Raw genomic sequence first — 24,169 nt, 5'->3', positions numbered from 1 at the left:
GAAGAGTCTTTGCTGTCTTTGTTTAGGCTTCAGAGTCTTAAGGACTGCGACATTGGATGCTGTTCTTACGTTTAATGATGCCAGTATCGCACGTGCCAGAATTCTGAAATGATTAGGATTGAAGCCTGGCCAAAATACAGTCAATTTGCTAAAAGAAGTTGACCACTATCCACGATACATCGCAGATAGAGCTGCATGACAGCTCACAAAAAAAAGCAAGACGACAGGCTCGAAAGTGATAAAATGACTTTGGCAGTGATCACCAAGCTTGTAGCTACGAAATAGAATTGTTGAATGGTGTTTGTGGCAAAAGAAGTTTGCTTTTCAGCTGTTTTCTCACTTTAAACTCAATTATCTCAAAACTATGTTTTTTATTACTTAAGGTACCGTTATTTCCTATGTATTCCAAGATAACAAGTTGATTATTTTTTCTTGTATTCTGCATAAGTGCATACAACTACTGTACCAGAAGTAAAATTGTGCACTTGACAGGTTTTGTGTTACAAATTTTGAAAAATGCCAACTCGAATTTTAGGTCCCAGTAGTAAAAAAATCCCCAAAATTGTAATTCTAGTCAGATTTTAATGAATCTGGTACAGTTAAAAGAGCGCAAAATTGTGAAGAAAGTGATATGTATTATGTGGATACCCTCTTTAATTACTGAGAAAACGGTTCTTTAACATGGTCAAAAATGCATAGGGCGCATTAGGTCTAACCCTATGCCCTTAAGGCAATTCTTGCATTTGGGTGCACTCGGCACGTGTCATGTAGTGTCGGAGCCCGTAAGAGACAATCTCTCTGGCGCTTCATTTTTTTTTTTCCCGGAAAAGCTTCGTTAACTCGGGTTCAGTGCCACGATAGCTTCGCTAATTCGTGATGATGACAACATTGAACCCTATGGGCTCCTGCCAGGGAATGGAAATTTATTCGTTTGCTCGGGAAATTCGTAATATCGGGTTTCGTTATATCGAGTTTTAACTGTAGATCAAAATGAAGAAGATGAAGTTCGTATAAATGTTTACAATATTACCAACCTTAGTACAAACATCTCCGGAGTATTTTTTTTGTTTATGTTGCTTTGGTTAAGCATGTCATAAGTGAATTCTTATAAGTGTATAACAACGTACGTAAAAAAACACTGTATTGTCTGTGGCGCCCTCTCGTCAACGACGACATTTTTAAAGGCGTAGTCGCGGGCGACGGCTTGGTCGGCTCTCGGAGCATGCGCAGTCTGCGAAGACACGTTTCACGCGGTAGGATTGCTTGTTTATATTACAATTAAACTGAGGTACCAGCTGCCTGCTGAACCGTTTTCTCGTCGAAAATGGGTGAGCCACTTCAACGATCTATCTGTGATCCACCGCGCAGTGCACCTAAGCTAACCTCCGGTCCGTTGTCGAAGCCGATGAAAGCGCCCGGTTCCGAGTGCGTTCGGTTCCGAATGGGAATTCCAGCTTGAAAAGCTCATTTTGTAAATATTGTATTAAGCGACAGTCTATCCGGATCTCTAATGACAGAAAGCAGGGTATCTCTACGCTGTGTGTAAAGCACCGCTCGGCGTATAAATGGTGATAAACATTTGCACAGTACAACGTCGATTTGCGTCACCGGGCTCATGGTGGTTTAGGAGTGCGGCCGATGGCTTGACACTTGCCGTATCGTGCCTTGCGTACGCTGCCGTCGCATAGAACGACACAGTTAGCATACATTTACGCGTGTTGATTGCTAGCGGTTATGCTTCTTAGTCGTACAACAGGATTCTCGCATTTCGCGAGATCAGAATAGGAAATGCCGGGTCTTTGAACTGGTGTTTTCGCAAGTGAATGGGGACAGCAGTCTGGGATGAACGTAGTGCTTGCAGAGCTCATAGATCATAACGTTTTGCCATAGACTGGTTGTATTTAACAGACCACTACGCGGGACCTATTGTTTTCTAGTACCGAAATCTTTCCATACTCGCAGCATTATAGGAACTTTGCTTCCAAGAGCATGCTTAAATCTCTTGTACGTTTCATCGTGGGATACCGTAATGTTGCTGTTTAGCTACTAGTAATTCGGTCACTGAGTCATAAATCCTTAACTACGAAAGCGTACATCTTACATGCCAGCGTTTACGTGGAGCTTTCTGATCGAGAACCGCCCATTGCAACCGTGTTTGTAACGTGTGCTCAGCTACAAGTGTGTGGTGTGACAACGCAAAACTAAGCAGCGTAGTTCTCTGGCAGACCAAGATGTTTTCTTGTGATGTTGAAACAGGTGGGCTTCTGAGCTACTTCAGAGGCTTGCTGGGCAGTCGGGAGATGCGGATCCTGATATTGGGCCTGGATGGGGCTGGAAAGACTACCATTCTGTACCGGTTGCAAGTCGGCGAGGTTGTTACAACCATTCCGAGTGAGTCCAGCTGTTCTCGTTCTTGGAGCAGATGTTTTGCGTCTTTGTGGGTTATCGTAACATCGACTGCGGTGAGGTATTGTGTGTATCGTCAAAGACGGCAACTCGATTGCGTAACGGTCGAATCCGTGAATGGGAACCCGGTTATATAGTCGCAGCAGGGTCATCTGCATTACGTTTCGCATCTGTGCGCAGTTTTGTTATTGAAACTTATCAGATGTGAGAGATCTGCCTTCGTGTCGATGTAGTGACTTTTTTTCCCTTGTGATATCCCAGCGGAGAGACGATGAAGTGCTTCATAAATGCCCGCACTGGGACAGAGAAAACAAATTTATCAACAGAGCTTTTACGTGCTATTCCTCAGCTACTTGCCAAAAAAGAAACACTGATGCACACTTTCAGAAGTGTAGAAATCCTTCCACGCTTTTCTCGCATGTGAGAGGATGCAGTTTATTAAGTATGATGTTTGTGACATGTATCGATCGTAACACTGTCTTCTGGTGTGTAGCAGTAACGTATGGTGATGTTGCTTGTAAAGGAAGAGTGATCTGCGCCTTTCTGTTGGCCACGCTCGTGTGGCAGCTACAAAAGTTGCCAGAAGCGAGTGAGTCAATGCTCATGTTGTTATGACAGATTCTCCTACTTGAGGCAGAAGCCAAAGCTCGCTTGTAAGAGCAAACCTTATAACAACTTTGAGGATGCTCTGATGCATGTCAGTGTTTCTTATAGGGTTAGACTGTTCCATTCTTAATTTAATGCTGAAACACCACAAGTAAAAAAAAAGGAATTCATGTCAGAACTCCTTTAGATGTGACCACCTCAGGAAAAGACAGGCCTGATGCCTCTGCTGCGCAGCCCTGGCATTCCTAAGCAGTCTGTTAACGGTGTTCAAAACCACATTAGTGAGCTGAAAATGCAGTAACACTAACAGAAAATAAGAAAATATGAATTTAACATATTGAAACGTGCTACATGGACAGGACATGTAAGCATACCAAATCAATTTCCCTCTGATAATTTACAGTAATCACGGTTATTTTTTGCTTATGGGCGCTTGGAATAATATGTCATAGCTACTTCTACTGGATCGGTGCTTTAGCATGTGTATCTTGTCTCTGATCTCACATACTTTCTAGCTTATCTCCTGTGTTACAGCCTCTGATGACGCTTTTTTTTGCTAAAGTAGATATGTTCAGCGCTACACCTTCATTCTTTTGGCTTCAGTAGCACGAATGCCATGATGCATCCTTCATTGCTGTTTTCATTGAGTAGCATCTCTCTCTGGAGCTGCCTCCTAGTAGAGAGCTTGCTACTTCGTGGTGTCGCTGTTAATGTGATGTAATGGTGCAGGCCATTCTTACAGGGCACCAACGAGCACTGCAGTTCACCAGTAAGATTAAGTGTGGATGCAGCAGCTTCTTTAAACTGTTAAACACGCTTAGTATTCTGGAAGTTTCGGCACTGCAAGAACAGGAATGGTGGCTTTTTATTTAGTCCACATTAGCCAAACCAGTTGAAAATTGTCAAGCTAGTTTTCGTATAAAAGTGTTGACACAGAAGAGGGAAAGGGTAGTTTATTTTAATTCGACACGCATCTAACCTTGCTAGTGCTCTTTTATGGTATTGAAGACACTGTCATAGTTTCTGTCATGGTGTCACAAGCACATATTTAGTGCTTAAATTCAGATTCACTACTTCATCATTAAGGTGATGATTAATGAATTAATGGTGCCAATCATTTAGCACCGTGTCTATCACTCTCACTTCATCCTGTCTGAAGTGCTGTTCGATTACATTACAATGCAAATTAAGCAGCTTAGTTCAATGCGCTTGTACACTTGCGATTAATGCCACCTTTATTTGGATGAAACTAGGAGAGAGCTTCAGCTCAGTAGCTTATATATAAATGCATAAGAACATAGAAATCGTTTTCATGGCAACTACAGCAGTGATTTTGATTAAATATATTGCATAAAAAGTAAGTTAAAATATGGCATTTTTCTTGAATAGGCCAATGTTTCTATAAAAATTCTGTAAATAAGAAAATTTTCAAGCTCACAAGACTCTAATTCAACGAAAAGAAACCTCAATTCTGTAAACTTCACTTAAAGGGACACTAAAGAGAAACAATGAATCGGTTTAGATCGATAAATTGTGCTCTGAGAACTCTAATGTCGTTAATTTCACTATCGTAGGTTTATTAATAGACGATAAAATCAAGTTCAAAGTTTCATTTTTAAATTTTGCGCCGAAATTTCTCCGCGTGACGTCACAGATTTCAAAGTGTATTTATCGTATTTTGGCACCATTGGCTCAACAAAATTACCCCAAACTTGGTATGTTAAGTCTATGGCCCCCTCAGAGGACAATGCACTTCATTTTTACCGATTAGGAACTATAGTCCCTAGTAGGCGCCATCAAAACATGCAACGTCACGGCGAATGGTGTGGAAACTAAAGTGGCGTCTCCACCCACATTTTGTTTTTGCGCGTTTTCTCACTTACTAAGCGCCTTCTCACAGCAAGCAGGTGTTTTTGGTATCGTGAAAAAGTACTTTACTAATATGAGAAAAATTGTTTCGCTCTTTAGTGTCTCTTTAATAATAAATCTAAAGCTGGCATAATAATACGGATCACTCTGAAATGCACCACTCATTCAATGATTCACTAGTGCAATCTGTGGCTCACAAAACTATTAATTTTGAAGTAATCTGATATGCTAAACTGAGATTAGGACTTCAGCTTTTGTAACATGGCTATCATCTGCTCCATGTTTTACGATTCACTGAAAGAAATGTAAAGAGAAAAAAAAAAATTTAAGATGACGAAAGTGATGTGTTGCCCGACTTGTAGCATGGTGACAGCACATTGTCAGCCACAAGCATCTTGTTTCCTGTTCGTTGTTGTAGTATACAGGTCCTGAAAAAACAGTAAAGCTTTCGTAACATTTGCTTACAGACATCTTTTTTCCTACTGTCTTTTTCAGCTATTGGATTCAATGTTGAACAAGTTACATATAAGAATCTCAAGTTCCAAGTGTGGGACTTGGGGGGTCAGACGAGCATCAGGCAAGTCTTGCTATTCCACTTGGCGCTGTTACGTCAATCACCTGTAAACATGTTTGCATATAGAATGCATCAGGTTTACATTGAGCTGTCATATTTGATGTCGTCATGCTTCTCTTATTCATTACAGGCCATACTGGCGGTGTTACTTTTCTAACACCGATGCCATCATATACGTTGTTGACAGTGCGGACAGGGACCGTATTGGCATATCTAAAGAAGAGCTAGTTTCCATGCTCGAGGTGAGGACACCATTTGTCTGATTGCGCATTCGCTGGCGTTTGCATCGTGGTTAGAAGTGATCACCAGTCCGACCAACTGTGGCAAACTCACTGCTTGAAATAGATGTGAAGTCCAGAGTTAAAGATGTCACTTCATCTTATTCATACATCAAGAGCAAGTTCTTGTATATTCAGTAATGTGGCAATAACCACCAATGAAAGCCAGTAGGTGTTGCAGTTATGGGGAGTAGGGGCATATTAACTTCATTTTTTTAGTGAAGTGCCTTGTAAGTGCAGGGTATCGCCTAACTGTGTGTATGCTCCTTAATAATAAAGGAGAAGGAAATTTGAGTGGAAGAGAACACAACGTATTGTGAATGTTCCCGGAGGCACGTTGCCTTTTCACACTGGAGACAAATCATGTTTCTTCGTGGTGTCTGCAAGGCAACACTAAATTTAACCAGTCTCAGAATTGGTGAATACTTACAGAAGAGATTGCACTCTCCATGATTTTGTGTCTGTTTGGTGGTTACCAGAGTAAGCATGAGGACTCGCAGTTTCTTGGATTATTCTTGGGTCAGTGCATGACTTGTGATTTCGTTTGATCTGACAAATGGATGGGAAAAAGTGTGCAAGCAGCAGACTCTGGCTTTCAAGGTGTTCTAAAATGAAATACGTGTTTGTAATGTAATAATACTTGCAAAACAGGACAACTCGTAAACCGGGGCAGGTCGTTAGACCTGACCTGACTCTCCTAGCTAATTTTGCTTGAGTGCTAACGCCCTGTTCAACATTTCTGCATCTTGTGTGGCAGGAAGAAGAGCTGAAGAAGGCTATCCTTGTCGTTCTTGCAAACAAGCAGGACTTGGACGAAGCCATGACAGTGTCTGAGATTCACTCGGCACTGGGTCTAGATGCACTGAAGAGCCGCACATTTCAAATATTCAAGACCTCTGCACTCAAAGGGAATGGACTTGACGAAGCCATGGAATGGTAATAAGTTTGTCATTATTTATTTCGACATCGCTTCTGTTTATCTTTAGTTGCTTTCATAGAGGCTATGTCATGCACAGCTAAGCCTCGTTATAACGAGATGGGCTATGACAAAATAATGGATATAATGAGCAAATTTTAATTCCCCTTGAAAGCCCCATAGAAATCAATGTATTTGAAACCTCGTTTTAACTAGGTAAAATTTGCATGTTGTGCGATATAGTAATGAACAAATTTTATTATTAGGAAATAAAATTTTGATCCAATGTCACGACAGTGCGCAGCACGCATTTTAGATGGTGTGCAATGCGACAACTATATTTAGCAGCTGAAAACTCCCGCCACGCATCCTCCAGCAACTCTCGCAAAGCTGGACAGCACGCCATGCGCACGCTGTGGCGCCCGCGAAGCCATTCCCACCTTCCTCTCGCTGCACACGGCATGCAGACAATGCACATGGCATGCATGGCCGCGGTGCGCCTGCCTTTTTGCCTGCTATTTGTTTTGGGTAAGTAAAGTGCATAATATTTGCAGTAAATGCCTGCTGCGGCTATAACAGAATATTGGTTGTAATGGGCAAATCGTGGCACCCCTTCATTTTCGTTATAACGAGATTTAACTGTAATAGCTATTTTCTCGGTGCATTGTTTTTGCCACTTTGCTGAAATGGGCAATGGCAGTGACATGGATTTCTATATAATGCTGTCCTTTAATTTTCTGTTAATTAGCAATAACAGACTTGCCAAGCCCAATTCTTTATGGCAAGCCTGTTATTCTTCTGCTTGCTTTTGCAGAGTGTCCTTATGTACCAACATTGGACTGAAAAACAAAAAATTATAGAACAAAGATGCTGAGTTAATTTCATTTCTGTGGACAGTGGCATAGCCTGGGGTTGGTTTGGGGGGATTTAACCCCCCCCTCCCTAATCCCGAAAAATTTACATTTTGTATGTGGATATATACGGGCACACAAACACACAGAAACATACATAAAGGGGTGTGGGACCCCCACCGAACCCTCCAGAAAATCTTTGGATAAGCTCTTGTCTGTGAGCGTTACACAGAAGGGTATTAAGGAAATAAAACTAAATTTTTACAGTGCTGTTGGCCTTGAAGCTTTTGCTCACGAGTGCACATCATGGTAGCCAAGGCACTTGATCTTTACTTTTGCATTTTCGCAGCAATGGCACAAGAATGCTATCTAGCTTCCACTCTACTAAATAGTTTTTTTTCCCCTTTTAACAACGTAGCTGTTGCTTGGAGTAGCGTTGTTTGCCAACCACACAAAACTGGCAAAACGGGGAAGAGCGAAGCTAAGAGAGGAGGAAAACCTAGCATAGCTATGCAATGCAACGGTAGGAGAGGTAGAGGACAGCATATGCATAGCAAATCACAGTATAGTATAGCAAGGGGGTGAAAAAGCGAAATGAGGGAGAGGAGGAGGAAAAAGGTAGAGCATAGCATATCCACGTATAGTATAGCAAGGGCTGGGAAAAAGACTAGAGGTTGAGGAGTGATGCGACGGTGAGGATTATGGAAAGGAGGAGGGGGATAGGGTAAAGGATCGCATAGTCATGTATAGTATTGTCGCAAAGTGGAAAGAACAAGATACAGGGCCACGGCACGACAAGGAAAGACAAGTCTGTATTCAGAGATCACAAGAGCTGATGCTTCAACATTGTCTTCCTCAGAGGACCGGTAGCTGCTGCTCGTGCTGCTTACTTCGTTGTCATCTGTTATCCTGCTGGCTATTAACCCTTTAGGCCCTGGAATTTTCATTTTTGTCAGAGAAGCTTTTTGTACGTGTTTTTCTGATAATTAGGAGCTCAGAATACCACACACAAGAAATTTGAGCCTGTGGTGTAAGTATTTATGGATTTGCAGGCATGGCATCAAATTAGGTCATTAGGGCTCAGTGGTCGTGAAATGAGAAAAATGGCTTCTTTAGTCCTGCTACTCATTCGAGTATACAAAATCTGAATTGACGTCTTATTTGGCAGTGTGTAAGTCCTTGAAACAACTTCGGGACTTTGTACCGAAAACGGCGCTTACCCACCTCGATGTCACCCATGACTTAGGTCAAGCTTCTTCTTCTTTGTGGCTCCGAACTCCGCAGAAGTATCACAATGATGATGTTTATTGCAGTGGGGATCATTGAAGAAATACTTCCCCAAGAATTAGCAGTTTCGGTTTCGTTTCCGAGTTGTTAGGTGAAATTTTGTGTGGTGTCCTCAATTGGGGACGCCAGGGCCGAAAGGGGTAATTGTGACATTATAGCAAGGGGGTGGGACAGGGAAGTGAGGGTGAGGAGTGATGTGAGCATGAGGAGGAGGGAAAAAAGTAGGGGAGAGGGTAAAGCATGACCATGTTTACTATAGTATAGCAAGGGGTAGGAAAGCGAAGTGAAGGTGTAGAGGAGGAGGGGAAAGCAGTGATTCCACTCCTGTGCCAACTGCGCCAAAGTGTGCCAAGTTGTATTTACTGCGCCATCCTGATAATATTGACGAAATTTGCGCCAAACTGCGCCAAAGTCTCGGGTTTGGGGCCGTCTATCACCGGCAATCGCACCGCCGGCGCGTCAGAACATGTGCAGCTCGATCTTGGGGCTGCCAATAAAGTCGCAATCATGGACCAAGAATTATTCAGCTGAATAAATAGCGCTCGCGCGTGTGTTCCGAGTATGCCACGATGCCATGCACGGTGCCGACGTAGCTTCTGTTCTGCAAGTCGGCTCGACAGCAAAACGCGCTCTCCGCAGAGGCTCGTGATATCTAGGCTTATCGGTAGCGAGAAAGTGCAACGGCGATTCATCGGCGGACATCGTCTGTTCCAGAAACGCAGCTGATAGCTCGATTCAAGCGTCGCACGGCACGTGAGGAAAGCAATGTTCAGTAATAACTACATGAGTGCCGCTAAAATGTCTGTCACTTCTGTTTCCGGACATCGCGGAATGAAATCTGGGATCGCTCGCAGTAGATATATGGGACAATATCGAATTTTCCTTTGCTTCGCGTTTATGGGAGCACACGAATGGTGGAAACGCGTTGACACTTTTCCTCAGATATACTTTATCCATGGATCTTCATCCAGAACAGCTTTTTCGTAATTCCTTCCGCCAGCACGTCCGAGTTTGTAATCACTCTGCGGTAAATACCCCCTAAAAGGCCCTGCCGTTTCGAGCTCACGTGCTAGGTTTCCAATTTGAATGTTTTGCTTGCTTTTTTTAAAAATGTCATATCATTAGTAAAATCATATCTCCTGGTCGGAGCAGTGGCAAATGCGCAGCTGTCAGTAGCGGGCCCGTCGCTGACGGCCCACAGTGAAGCGGCTACGCCATGTTACACGTCCGTCCCTCGCTTTCGGGGGTCAATAGATAACGGTTAAAAAAACTCAGTTTTGCCTAAGAGCAAAGCAATGAATGCGATACCAAAAAATTGTATTGTGAAACAAAGTAAGACTAGCAGCTAACTCTTTTGGATCCGATCTCGCGTAACTCAACAAAATGCTGGTTTAAAGGGGTCATGAACCACTTTTCCAAGTAATGATCTAATGGCCTCAGTATCGGAGTGTACTGCCTCCCGAATCGATTGCCGCAAAAATTTCTCGAATCCGTCAAGAATCAGTGGAGTTACTGGGGTTTGGCGCACGCTCCCAGCGCTTTCTCTCTTTTCTCGTGCCGACGAGCGCACTGGAAGCAAGACAGGGAGGGATGGCATGGGGGAAAGAAGTTACGCCAGCGCGCGTCATGAAACGCGATCGCTCTCCCGCTGTGATTCGCTTGCGCGAGTGCGGCTACCGTGTACTGAGGAGTGCGGCGCCGGCAAGTGGCGGCACCCCGCGGCAAGAAGCGCATCTGATCCGAACGCCGCTCTCGATTTACGTCGGCTATCGGCCAATAAGCATGCTATGTCTCTTGCGACGTACAGCGGACAGACACCCCGCCCACCGACGAGAGTGAGAACCGGCCTCTGTTTGAAAAGAGGGTGCCTGGGGAAACGGCAACTTCGCGCTCCGCTTGTGGCCATTACGCGGCGCGCACGACTGTAATATTTGGCAGAGCAGTTCATAGCCGTGTCAGCTTTCCGCAGGATGTGTTTTTTCAATCAGCCCAAGGGGTGCTTCATGACCCCTTTAAGGGAATATGGTCCCTCCAGGAACCAAAGCGTTTTCTTGCTCTGAGTTCTCTAAACGCGAAGTAAGCGTTGAGAGCACAGCAAGTTTACGAGCCGTCTCCTGATGCCTCGAGATAGCGCGCGCGCAAGTGACTGCGCCCTTTGAACGATGCGGTCTCCCCCCCTTCCGCTCCCCTGGCGTCCCTTCATGCTCCTTACGAAAGACTGGCGGGGCGTTTCCTCTCTGTTTGATGAGCAATCGACGGCAGGCGTGCACACAGGAAGATGTTTTCTCATGCGCTGTCCATGCGGCGGAGACAGACGGCCGGCTAGTTTAATCTCCGCTTCAGCCGCGTTCGTCGCCAGCGCTCACGAGCTTTTATCCGCGGCTAGAATGCGCGTGGTGATGTTATTAATTTGGACTTTATACGGAAAATTACGGCGACGGCAAAAATCCGCCGAGAGTGTCCATATAATTGCTATCGCAAGGGTCAATGTACGGGGCAGATTTCGCCCCCCCCCCCCCCCTGTGCGCACGCCTGTGCTCCTGGGATGATTTTTTCCATGAGATTTGCAATGAATCGAAATATTTCTAGCCTTCGTAAGAGCCCCATAATAATACTCAGGTGCTTGAATGTTAAAGGGACCCTCTAACACTTTTCCAGACCTCATTGTTTTACTTTGTTTTACTTTCGGGTTACGTAGACTGAAGGCTGAAGAGATTAGTGCAGCAAGAACGGCAGCGATAGGTGCACGCATTCCGAAGTTATTCAGCCTACAACACTGAAAATACAATAAAATGGAGGCCTACCCTCAACTCGATTTTCTCGGGGTCACCTGACCACGTTTCACTTACCCTGTGACGTCTGATGGCGCCCCAATGAAATTAACTGAAAGAACCTACATACGGGAAGCTTGCACACAATGTTTCCCGTTCTTTCCAACGTAATGATGACGCCGTTGCGATAGTAACAATGTGGTGCATTAAGTGAACTACGCGTGCGAAACAAGGCAGATCGCGAACGCCTCTATCATGTTTTGTAGTTTTAGTCATCTTTCTTGTTGCGACGGCGTCTATATCAACGCTCTTACATTTTTTCCCTTCAGTTTCTTCAAACAACGGCGCCTGGAGCGTCCCCAGCGCGTTTCCTCCAGCGCCGTGGTATAGCCGTGGCGTTCGGCGCATTCTTTGCCGGGCACTGCAGTTTTAAAGCTGCAAAAGTCTAAGATCGTTCGTCTAATTGGTGTTAAGTGAAAAAGGCATGCTAAAGAAAAACTAAACCCAATAATAACCCCTTTTGTGATGCAACGCCGTTATTACTTCTAACGTTACATTTATCCAATCATAGGCCAGCGCTCATCGTCGTCATTTCCACCCGCAATAGTTCTGGCGAGCGCCACTACGCGTTGATGCGGTCGGCAGCGATGTAGGCGCTTCAAAATAAGTGTTGGAGGGCCCCTTTAATGCAATATGCTTTTGTATTGCACTCCAGGATGTAAAATTCGCTGCTCCCAAGTGCTCCCAGATGCAAAATTATCTGCTACAAAGTGCTCCAAGATGAAAATTTTGCTGCTCCAAAGTGCTCAAAACAGAAATTTTGCTGCTCCAAAAATTGCTCCAAATCAGAAGTCCTCGGTAGCATCACTGGGAAAGGGTAAAGCATAGCATAGGTATGTATAGTATAGTATAGCAAGGGGGTGGGAAAGGGAATTGAGGGTGAGGGTGAGGGAGGGTATAGCATAGTTTAGCTGAGGCGAGCAGGGGAGGGACGAGAGTTGGAGGTTGCAGACATGCTAGGGAAGGCCACCAGCTCCGCTGTTCGCTCAGTCTTCGCACCGCTAGCGCGCATCTGCCCCAGTTTCTTTCGATGCTAATGTCTGCTTTAGTTGTCAAATTGTAGCTTGCTAGGACCGTGTATTTCATGTGAGCTTGTGTTCATTCGTCGCAGCATAATGCGCTTAAGTAAAGCAAGATTCCCACAGTGAAGTGCCAATATTGGTTTATTGGTACATGTTGTAGCTAGTGGCAGCGATAGGACAGGGCAAACAAAATGAATGGGCAGCAGTTCATCCGTGACTTCTGTTTTACATTATGTGCTGCTTATATGTTTAGCTATAAGGAAAGGGGTCTACTACCCCAAGTAGACCTTCCAGCAGTGCACATTGTCCTTTCTACTTGCCCAGTAGTACTGCTTGCTGTTGGGTTAGTACGTCAATTTTCAGTAGTAATGATAGACATAGCGCCAAAATATGACCACGGGAAGGGCACATAGACGTAGAGGGGTGCTTGTCCTGTCGATGCGCCATTCCTGTGGCTGTGGCTTCTGTGCCAAGCCTGTTATCTTTCTAGTTATGCTCAGGTCCCCTCACTCGCTTTCTCACTTGCTAGATGCTGTTTAGGAAGCATGTGAAATGAGTATGGACCGAGCCTGCTGAACAATTGATTTCGCTGAGCTATTTCCTTCCTCGCAGGTTATCAAATGCTCTGACCAACAACAAGTGACCGACGATCAAGCAAAGAAAGAGGCTTCAGCCATGCCAGTCCACCATCATTGTCATCTCAAAAAGTGCGCGTTTGTCGAGAAATGCGAGCGAGAACAGTTCCCGAGGCTGCCGACATAAAAACGAGAGGAGCGCAGGAAAACTGGCTGTGTGCAGCATGGTGGCAAGACACACGGCCACGATCGCACGGCACGCATGGACTTTGGTGCACGTCGGGAAGAAGGCCTTGGAGTGTGTCGCTTCGCCGCCATTCCCCATCTCTAGTCTGTGCCCAGAAATCAAGAAGAGCCGCAGTTTGTGTTTATGTCCCCTTCCTGCAGAAAGCTCCTCAGTAGCCCCGACATGTCGGAAACATTCCTGGCTGGCTGGTTGGTCGATTTGTTTTGTATCTTCTGGTTAGGTGACTGTGTAATTGAAACTTTTTTTTTTCTTTACGCGTGTGTCTCTTTTTTAAGTCCAAGATAAAGCTGAGCATTTTTCTCTTGGACTGCTGCCTGCTCATTCGTTTTTCTTTTTACGTAGCAGCTTGCCTGTATTGAGACTTGCTCGTTAAATTGTAATGTCCCTTGCTTAGAAGAACTTTCGTGGTGGATGGTGAGATAGCCGAGTCAAAAAGCAATTTAAATTGTGGAGATTCAGATGCATTTTTTCTTTTTTTGTGAGTGGATTGATTAGCTGGCCATTTGCAGATTGCCGCGTGCCTTGGAAGAGGTGTCCAAACAACTGTGCTCGACATTGTCCAACTTAAAGCTTGCAAAGCGTGGCTATCATAGCCCAATTCTGTGTAGACGTGCCAGACTAATGCTGTTGTCAGCAGCTGCACCCACTCGTGATCATTTCAAGACGAGAAGGTAAAACCGTTCTGTGAAAGAACATTTTTTTTCTTGGTGCATTGAAGCCCCCAGTTGTGAAATTGAGTAGACCTATGCGCAGCAGCAGGCACGTAGGCAAGGGGGGGGCCCGGGGGGCCCGGGCCCCCCCCGAAATTCGTCAAGCCTTCTATATTCCCGGGCAACTTTTGTTTTATTTTTGCCATGGAAATACTTTCTTTCGAACAATTAGGCCTTGGGCCCCCCCCGAAAAAAAATCCTGGCTACGTGCCTGCGCAGCAGTAACTGTGGTTGCCTGGTGCTGACAAGCTATACAATGGTATGAACTTTGTTGTCTCCTTTCTAAAATATTGTGCAAGTGCAGGTTGCAACCTTAAGTTGTCAAATGATATAACACATTACTCATTGGTTTCCTGTGAATTCATCCATTACACTGCTTCACAATAATCCAGTTTGTGGCACTTCACATTTTGCATCTCTAAAGCATATTAGTGTACCATTTTTGTTGACTCTGTTCCAGTTGGCATTCTTATGACGGATGTCACGGATAATATTTTAGGTAATTTGCCTCACTTCATCATAACTTCGTACTTGCAGATTGTACTGAGCATAATATTGCATCCACCGTTTGTGCAAGCACTCGTGAGTACGCAAGCAACATATGGAATGGCTTACCGAAGCTTGTGAGAATTTGGGATCGCATTCAAGTGTGGTTCCGTGAAACTGAACGTCCGCGAGTTTCTGTAGTTTTATTTGAGGTACAAAGAGCAGAATTAACGTGGTGTAGTATTTGTTGTTTTAAGCTAACTAAAGGGTCATGGGCTGACAACAGTAGTAGCCATTCTGTATGGTAGGGTGCTTTGCTGAAAAATTTTGAGAAGCAACTGTCTGCAATTTTTCTTTTCCTTTGTCACACAAAGGTAGCCTTGTTCATCTCCACAATGTCTAGCTTGATACGGGCAGCATCAGAAACATGAAATGCTGTCACCAATGTCCAGTCGGTATGCGTAGGAAAGTGTTCAGCGGCAAGCTTAGTGAGTATATTTTTCTTTATTGCTTTGCAGCTGCGGACAGATGTCGGGCACAGTAATTGCCAGAGCGTTAGTAATTTCTAACCTTTCCTGAGTGGTCTGCAGCCATAAACGCATGAGAGTCTGCAATGTTTTGAAACCTCGGCTTTTGTAGGAAAGATCATGCAGCCTCTAGGTACGCAAGCTCTGTGCTATTGCTGTGCTCACTGAAGTGGTGAGATGAGGGATGACTAGTGTAGCTGAATGTGTGCACATTACGTGATTGGTTGATGCAGCTAATTACATGAAAATGGGAAACCTGCAAGCTATGTTGGTACGCAAGTTTCTTTTTTGTAAGCGCACACCAATGCCAAAGCCCCATCCAGAGTTTAATGCATATATGTCATTTAAGGGCAGCCGGGAATGTGAATAAAACCTTTTTATAAATGAATGTTTTGTGTAATCACCAATGTTTCTTGTTACTTGGTCGTAAGTTACATTTTGACCTTGAGCTTTTGTTTTGTTCATATGAAGTTTCTGATCTAACATATTCAACTCATAGGTCGAAGTGGCATTACATTTGCCTACATTATTGGGATGTGTATAGTACCTCAGTATTAGCTAAACTGCTTCTCTTGCTCCTTGACTGGTCTGCTTGGTCATGTGTTGGGTCTGCGGCCTCATATGCTCGATGTCTACAGAAGACAAACAGCTGTTTCGGCCAAGAATTTATTTGTCTTCTGGAACCAGTACAAAGCACATCTTGAAATCTTTTAAGATGATGACCATGAACTACAGTCTGCCGTCCGCTGCCAACAGTACTGTTTTGTCACTAAAGGACATCATTTCTTGTGCTTGAAAACTTTGGCTCTTGCCATTTGAAGCGCATAGTACAAAGAAAAAGGAAAAGAAATTTGGTTGTAGCCTCATGCTACACGACTTTGAATCGACAAAAAACAATTTTATGAATTTAGCATATTTCCCTCCATCTACTGTCGTCCAGTATCGTTGCCCATTTATAAAATAAAAACAAAGAAAGTCACCATCTCCTGGAAGACTGCAATATTGCCGGGCATATCTAAGCCTGCTACAGATTAAAATTTGCTCGTGGTGGATTCTGTACACGAAGGCTAGTGAACTGGTGAAATACAGTCGAACCGTAATTTAACCCTTTCAGACGCTGTCTATGAAGAACTGTCTGTAAATGTGTCAGATTGATACAATGTTATTTCAAGGCACTCAATATTATATTGGAAGGCCCGTGTGCTTAGATTTAGGTGCACATTAACGAACCCCAGGTGGTCGAAATTTCCGCAGCCCTCCACTACGGCGTCTCTCATAATCATATCGTGGTTTTGGGACGTTAAACCCTAACAATTATTATATTATACTGGAACAAAAATAATGTTGTAGTAGGTTCATTTATGTGGTTATAGTAATCATTCTTAATTGCTTTGTAATTATCTGTTTATTCTGAGGCCATCCATGTCCCGTTTTTTGCACAAATTGTATGAAATCTATAGCTAGAAATATAGTGCAAATTCGTTTTCGGTTATGTCCGTGTTAAGCAAAGAAAAATTGCACTTTGACGTGGGTCGCGGGAAGCGGCACGTTGAACGACTCGTCGAATATGGTAGCGCCTTCAGCAAAAGTGATCATATGATTGATCATATGCAACAGTACCCTGCAAAATGAAGTTAAACGAAGACAAATTTATTAGGCAGGAGGTTCAGTTCATCCAAAGCTCAATGTATCTCGCTCTTTCTTAGCCCCTAGCAGATACAAATAGCAAAAGCAAGTGGTGCACACAATTGTGTACATAGCGTCTCAAAGGGTTAAAGGACCTCGCACGAGGTTTTAGTGCTGCACTCGAACATATCTGCTTAGATGGCGCGGCGCTGTAACCGTCAGTCTGAAAAGTATGAAACTTGAGTGCGCCGCAGAAAAGCTGTACAGCATTCAAGCAAGGCCGCACAATCCGCTGTGCTGCCCTCTGCCGTTTTGGTAGGAGGGTACTTGTTTGGGCGAGTTGGTATTCATTGCTACGTCATTGCGCTCTGCTTAGAAGACGAGGACTGTCTGTGCATTTCTCTCCTCGTCCTCTAAGCGGCGCGCATTACATAGCAGTGTTTTGGTAGGGTTTTGGTAAGGGCTGGGACGAAAGCCCCCGATATCAAGACGCGTTTCGCGACTTTTCCGCTAAGGGAAGGGCACATGCGCTGTGGCACCGTGAAAAGAAGGCGGATTGTTGATGGGCCTTTGGGGCGCAAAGCGAGCAACTTCACGTGCAGTGGCGTTTCCGCGTCGCGCGCGCGGCGGTTGCAGTGCGAGCGCAGGACGGCCTCTATAAACCCTACACAGCAAGCAAATCTAAAAAAAAAAGGATGAAGCGTACACTTAGAGCAGATGTCGTGACAGAAGATGGCCACTGGAAGGCGCGTACCTTCCCAGTAAACCATGGATGTCCATCAGATATCCATAGCATTCTATGGATATCTATAGGCGTGCGCAAAGGGGGGCAGGGGGTCGGCCGCACCCCCCTAGTCACCTAAGAAGAGGGTGGGGGGGGCTCAAAGCTATAAATTGACTTAGTAGGGAGGGGGGCGCGATGACCCCCCCCCCCCCCCCCCTCACCCTTGAAGGGGAACCCTGCGCACGCCTACGTAGATGTCTAATTGACATTCGTGGTTTACTGGGTTCTGCGCTGCTGTGTACTCCGAAGGAATTTTGCGGCGTGAAAGGTCGAAAGGTCTACGCCGCCGCTTTTCGTGTCGTTTTACCTTTTTGGGCCTTGCCTCAATGAGAATGGCATTGCGTTATCATTTTAGTAGTACCGGTCGTGACGACTGCGTGCGCGAGGTCGCCAATGTCTAATTTATTTGCATGATCCATGGAAAATGTCAATTTTCGTGCGGTGTTGGGGGGTTGTACATGTCAGTTGGAGGGGGCTTAACATCCCTAGTTATCGATTGAATTTCCTGAATAAACTTCAGATTTTAATCAAGATAACTATTTTAGCAATTAAGACATGTGTATGGGCAAGTTGGTTCATACTTGATGCGAAACAAACGAGCGCTAAAAAACGGAAACATAAACGAGAGGCACACAGGACAGGCGCTCAACTTTCAACTGAGGTTTATTGGGGAAAAAAAAAACATGAAAATTCATAACGGCAGCCAGCAAGGGCGATAATATTCGTGATGCATCCACCCGATGACAAAAGTGTTAAGACCTCAGCATAAACACCACATGACAATACGCATCTCGGAATACGAAGCTACACCAGCTGGCACTCCCGTTTTGGGCGTCGCTGTCTGGGTCCCTCCGCTCTTCGTGAGGGTGCGAAAGCTACGCCTCTCGTCTAATCCATGCGCCGGGTTACACCGTGGTAACCGCAAGTGTAGTCTAAGCGTTTCTACATCAGACTTCAATGTTTCATTTGGTTCGAGTGTATTACTTTGTCCCATGTTTGTCTCCAAGTGAGGCCTCCGAGTCAGCCGAGGCTCCCAGACACGTTCACGGCAGGCTTGCAAACCGACGTCATCATCTTTACTCTGTATCATCTAGGCACCAACTGCTGTGACATAGCTGACTGAGCACCACAACTCTTCACGGAAGACCCGGCTGCACGCGACGTTGTGAATCCCACAATCCGCATTGTTGAGACTTTTATATACAGCAGACCCGTTATGGGCGAGGTTTTCCGTGTGTCGTGGATAGAAAATTATCGTCATCATGAACCGGCACGCGCTCCATCATCGCCCAAGCACTCTGTACAGATGGTTAACATAGAAGCTGAAGCGTGCCCAGCCATCCTGCTGTGGCTCAACCTTGCGCGACTTAGTACAACCTGCGCTAATTTTTTTTATAACACGTACGTGCAAACGCGAAACGGTTGCGTTGCCCGCGGTCTTTTCACTTCCACTCCAAGAACGACAGCATTCTGTTAGTGCATTGTGTTAGGACCACGGATCTTGTGAATGGCTGCCACCACGCGTGCTCAAGTCATGTAACTAAACGAGTGTTCAGTACATTCTATCCTACCATTAAGTTTAATAATTCGCTGTAGTTGTCAGTGCTTCGCGGCCCTTCTGTTAAAACTGCTCGTTTTTTTTGCTTTACGTTGGACCTGTAGAGGCGTTCAAACGAGTTTCCGCCTATGGCGTGGCGAAATGTACGTTACTCAATAGCAGGCAGGCACGAACGCACACATGCTCCATGTTTCTCCAAGAGTAAGACGCCATGTTTTTGCGTAAATGTCGATATCAAATGAAATCTAAGCAGTTAAGAAAAGGAAGGAGATGGAAAGGCAGAGGGTAAGGTGGTTAACCAGAAAAGCGACTGGATAATTCCTCCGAAATTATCACCCTGAGTGTCTACATATCGGCTAGTTTTCGCGGGATCGAATTCCGGCCGCGGCGGCTGCATTTTCGATGGAGGCGAAAATGTTTGAGGCCCGTGTACTTAGATTTAGGTGCACGTTAAAGAACCCCAGGTGGTCGAAATTTCCGGAGCCCTCCACTACGGCGTCTCTCATAATCATATCGTGGTTTTGGGACGTTAAACCCCAGATATTATTATTATTATTATCGGCTAGTTTCTGCGCTGAAGGTACGACCTCATGTCTTTTACTTTCTTTCGTTTTATCTTTTTTATGTTCGTCCAAAAGCCGTTAGTAGATTCTATGATCCGACGGTTATTGAAAACTGGTGGTGGTAGCAACTTTATTCAGAACTCCGGCAAATTCGTGGCCTGGGCCTAGGCAGCCCCCGAGGAAGACCGTAGACCCTGCCTCCTCGTCCCTCACGAGCTTGCTGGATGGCCCACAATTGATCTTGCAGGTTTGAGCTCCGCAGCGCGGCCGTCCACCGCGCCGCAGCTTCATGGCGAGACTGCATTTTCTTCGCCTATAACCGCACATTCCCAGAGAATGAGATGCGTGAGTCAAGCCGCATAATTTGCAGTTATCTTAATAGAGGTCTGGATATATCCACCCGAGGTGAACGCGGTTGGAGAAGGTCTGGGTTTGTAATTGCCTCCAATCTACCGATTAGGCCCTGTTGAGTTTCAGGCTTGGGGGTGGATAAATACGCCTTGATTTTTGATAAAATTATGTTATGTCACAGTATCTGGTCATTCTGTCCCTCTCTTTTCAGCATTCCACTGGATTTCCATCCCCTGGAGAGGACCTTTCTACACAGGCGCGGAACGTGACCCCTCACGCTACGCGGTGGAGCTCTCTAAAGCCCCTCCATCGCGTCTGCTAGCTGGCGGAAAACACATGGAGGGGCTTTAGACCTCTCCATTGAGGTTGGGTACGGGGGTGTGGAGGGACGTATGAACCGGAAGCCATATTATGTGTCGTTCTTCCGTCTCTTCACGGGTGATATAGTTCGCGTTCGCTTTGAGGATAGCCGCGGCCTCTGGCGAAATTCTGCCTTGTGCATAATTTCTGACCGCCGCCCACTCCGCTACCTCAGTGTTTTTGCCGCGTACACTACACGAGCTGACCAATTGTTTATCTGTATTGAGGACTGCCATTGCGAATAACGACCCTAGGTTTTTCCCTCTGAAAAAAAAAAAAAAAATCTAGGAACTGCGAAGGCACGTCGATCCGCGTATCCTGCTGCGTCTCCACACAGCGCTTCCTTGTCCCTACCGAATGCTTGTAGTAAAGACCTGGCTCTACTCTCTCTTCGACCCCGATTGAGTTCGGGATGCGTGTTCTTAGGTAGGGTAGCCACCTGGAGCTTTTCTCTGATCGAGCTAGGGAGGGATGTCTTGTCGCCGTGCTGCTTGTGGTAGGCTATCTCCGCTTTGGACAGGATGTTCCTGCCCGTTCGTGCCCTGGTTAGTCTCTCAAGCTGCGAGATTTGTTCTGCCACGAGTAACTCTTCGAGCGTATTGTGGATGCCCAGCTGTAGTAGAAGTTCCGTGCTTGTGCTAACTGGAAGGCCTAGCGCCATCTTGTGTGTTCTTCTAATTAAGAGTGTTTAGCTTGGCCTTTTCATCAGTGTACCAGTTGGTCACGTAGGTTATGTGACTAATGACGAAGGAGTGTATGAGTCTGACGACACTGGCCTCTTTCATACCCCCATGTCTGTTAATGATTCTTCAGATGAGCCTCGTCGCGTTCGTGCCTTTAGTCTCCAGATTCCTGATCGTTGTTCCGTTGGCGCCGTTGGATTCTATGATGAGTCCGAGCACCTTAATCTGCTTGACCCTCGGTATTTCTTATCCTGTTTTGGTGCGCACGCAAATTTCTTCGTACTCAGCATGCCGGATGTAACACTTGGGGGGCCTTCCCTTAGGCATCGGGTGGTAGAGGAGAAGTTAAGATTTTTCTAGCGAGCAGACAAGACCGGTTCCTACGAGGTACTGTTCCACTACCTCGACCGCGGTCTGTAGCCGCTGCTCGATTTATCCGCCGCTTCCCTCGCATACCCAAATCGTAATGTCGTCTGCGTATATGGCGTCATGCACTCCCTCTATGGCGTTTAGGCACTCGGGGAGGCCGATCATAACGAGATTAAATGGCATCTGCGAGATGACGGAGCCTTGTGGGGTGCCGACGCTGCACATATCCCTGTCTTCTGACGCGAGTTTGCCCAGCGTTAAAGAGACACTCCTGTTTGTGAGGAAATCCTGAACGTAGTTGTACGCTCGGTTGCCTAGATTTAGTGCAGCTATCTTGCGTAGTATGGCTGCGTGAGCTGCGTTGTCGAAGGCTTTCTTGAGGTCTAATCCTAGAATGGCCCTGGTACCTCTCGTCTTGTTGTCAAGTATCTGATGTTTGATTTGCAACATTGCGTCCTGCATGGAGAGATGAGCTCGAAACCCGAGCATGGTGTCCGGATACACTTTGATGTCCAAGGGTGCATTGATACGACTGAGGAAGGCGTGTTCCATCAACTTTCCGACGCACGATGTAAGGGATATGGGGCGAAGGTTGGCAAGATTTGGAGGTTTTCCAGCCTTGGGGACGAGCACAATTTTCGCTCTTTTCCATTGGTCAAGTATGAATCCTCGGGTCCAGCATTCATTGATGTACTTGGTCAGTTCGTAGATGGTCTCGTTGTCTAAGTTACGAAGGGCCTTATTGGTTACGCTGTCCGGTTCCGGGGCCGACTTGCTGTTTAGCTTTTGCAGAGCGGCCCAGATCTCCGCCTCGTCAAAGTCTGTCCAGAGAGGGGTTGGATTTTCCCGTGTATTCCACGTGTGGAATAACCGGGTTCTGAGGGGCGTATCTGTCGCAGAGCTCGGAGAGGATTTCTTCTTCGGCCTTGGTGTGTGTGTGTGTGTATTATCCTGCGCATGGTTTCGCTATGTGTTGCCGTGGTCTCAGTCGGGTCTAGCAGATGTCGGAGCAGGCGCCACGTGTGACCGGTGCCTGCTCCATCCATCGTGTTGCAAATCTCGTCCCATTGCTGTTTTACTAAGAGTTCTGCAGTGTTCTTCAATTTGTTTGTTGAATAACGCAACGCGTTTCCTCAACCTCAACCTCTTTGTTTCTGCCACTTGGCCTGTGATGATTGTTTGGCCTCCCACATGTGCACCAGGCGGCAGTCTATCTTATCGACGGGAAGCTCTGGCGCCACGGTCTTTGTAACATCTTTGACGTCAGCCATACCTTTTTCGGCTCATTGCTTGACGTCCGTGATCGGCTCGTGAGTCATTCCGGCCCTATTCTGACGGAACTTATCCCAGTCTGTCCATTTGAACGTTGTGTTGGTTTTGATTTCTAAAGTATCCGATAATTTATTTTCGAGAGTTCTGTGGTCGCTACCAAGGTCGTCGATCGTGTTTTTCCAACTGGATCCCCTCGTGTTCTTCACTAATGTTAGGTAGGAGCGGTGTCTCTTGCCAGCCCGGTTCCCATTCTTGTGGGGGAGCTGGCGTCGATGATGGGAGCCAGGCCTGTCTCCTGTATGTCTTGCTAGTCTTGCCATAATGTCTTGCCTTTGGCTCTCGTGTAGGCGTAACCCCACGCTTCGTGCGGTGCGTTAAAATCTCCCCCGATTAGTAGAGGGTGCGAGCCCGCGGGGTAGGCGGCCCTCCTAAATGGGGTTAGGAAGCGCTGTCGTATGCGCGCAGGGTTGCTGTATAGATTGTAAAGTTTTTACGCAGACAATGCGATTGCATCGGTTTACCGTTACATTCTTTTTCTATCTCGTCTTCTTCTCCTTGGCCCTTCTTGCTGGCGCTAGTGATGGGGCTCGGGAGTTGTAGTGTCTTGCTGCAGCTCGATGTATCTCTGGCCACAGCCGCTGGATGAGCTTTTTCATCCAGCGGCCGTTCTCTGGCCCTCTGCTTGAAAACCCGCAATGAGAGGGCTCTCCTGACGGCGAGTGAGGTTGAACTTGATCTGAATTTTCAGGTTTCTGACCTAGACTGCGACAATGCAAAGCTGTTATGCATACAGTGCGACTGCGTCGGTTTATTGTACGTTACATTCTTTTTCTATCTCGTCTTCTAGCGCCAGCAAGAGGAGCCAAGGAGAACACGAAACAGAAAAAGAATATAACAATAAACCGATGCAGTTGTGTTGTCTGCGTAAAAGCTTGTGGGTATTGCCCTTCGCTCTGGCTTAAGGAAGACGATACGTAGCTCGGGCTCACGCGCTCACGGCGGAACGGCGGCCGGCAGTCGAACCCGGGATTCCGCCCAGTAAAGGTGTATTTCCTTGCTCTGTCTCGGTGTACTTTCTGAGGGCTTCAGCCGACCCTTGGCCCTGAGCCTACAAGCTTTACATGTATATGTACGCTCGATGAAAACAGGACACGTGTTGTCTTTTTTGGCCTGGTCCCGGAAGGACCTTCCCCACGAAGGATAGCGTTTCCCCATTCTCGCGAAATCCAAATTCTCCTGGGTTTCGTTAAAATACGAAATTGACGTTCTTCGCAATAGGCACCGCAGAAAGCGAACGCTGTCAAATTCGATTCTGCGTGCTTCAAAGGCTTGTGTTTCAGATGTAGACGTGTGACGAGGTAAGAAAGCGTCATAATAGAAAGTTCTGCATAATCAAAACAGCAAGATCGCGCGCAAGC

The 24,169-nt window shown here is 46.0% G+C and overlaps 1 protein-coding gene across 2 annotated transcripts; it reads left to right on the top strand.

Annotated features, from left to right (window-relative positions):
• The first annotated feature begins 1,171 nt into the window (after nucleotides 1–1,171).
• LOC119383289 (ADP-ribosylation factor-like protein 1) lies at nucleotides 1,172–15,573 on the top strand. 2 transcript variants are annotated; one of them, XR_007415114.1, is made up of 7 exons: nucleotides 1,217–1,328; nucleotides 2,257–2,391; nucleotides 5,377–5,458; nucleotides 5,586–5,697; nucleotides 6,491–6,669; nucleotides 13,253–14,169; nucleotides 14,345–15,573. XR_007415114.1 is itself a non-coding variant. In XM_049412471.1 (6 exons), exons 1-6 carry the CDS (start codon nucleotides 1,325–1,327, stop codon nucleotides 13,281–13,283), a joined length of 543 nt encoding a protein of 180 aa, XP_049268428.1. In that variant the 5' UTR covers nucleotides 1,172–1,324; the 3' UTR covers nucleotides 13,284–15,573. The 2 variants fall into 2 exon arrangements, 1 of the variants encoding a protein (XP_049268428.1); XM_049412471.1 differs by having other exon boundaries at nucleotides 1,172–1,328; nucleotides 13,253–15,573.
• The last annotated feature ends 8,596 nt before the right edge of the window (nucleotides 15,574–24,169 follow it).

This window comes from Rhipicephalus sanguineus, chromosome 2 (genome assembly GCF_013339695.2).
Source record: "Rhipicephalus sanguineus isolate Rsan-2018 chromosome 2, BIME_Rsan_1.4, whole genome shotgun sequence".
Lineage (NCBI taxonomy): Eukaryota > Metazoa > Arthropoda > Arachnida > Ixodida > Ixodidae > Rhipicephalus > Rhipicephalus sanguineus.
The sequence above is the reverse complement of the archived record's forward strand: the minus strand, read 5'-3'. Positions and strand labels throughout refer to the sequence as shown.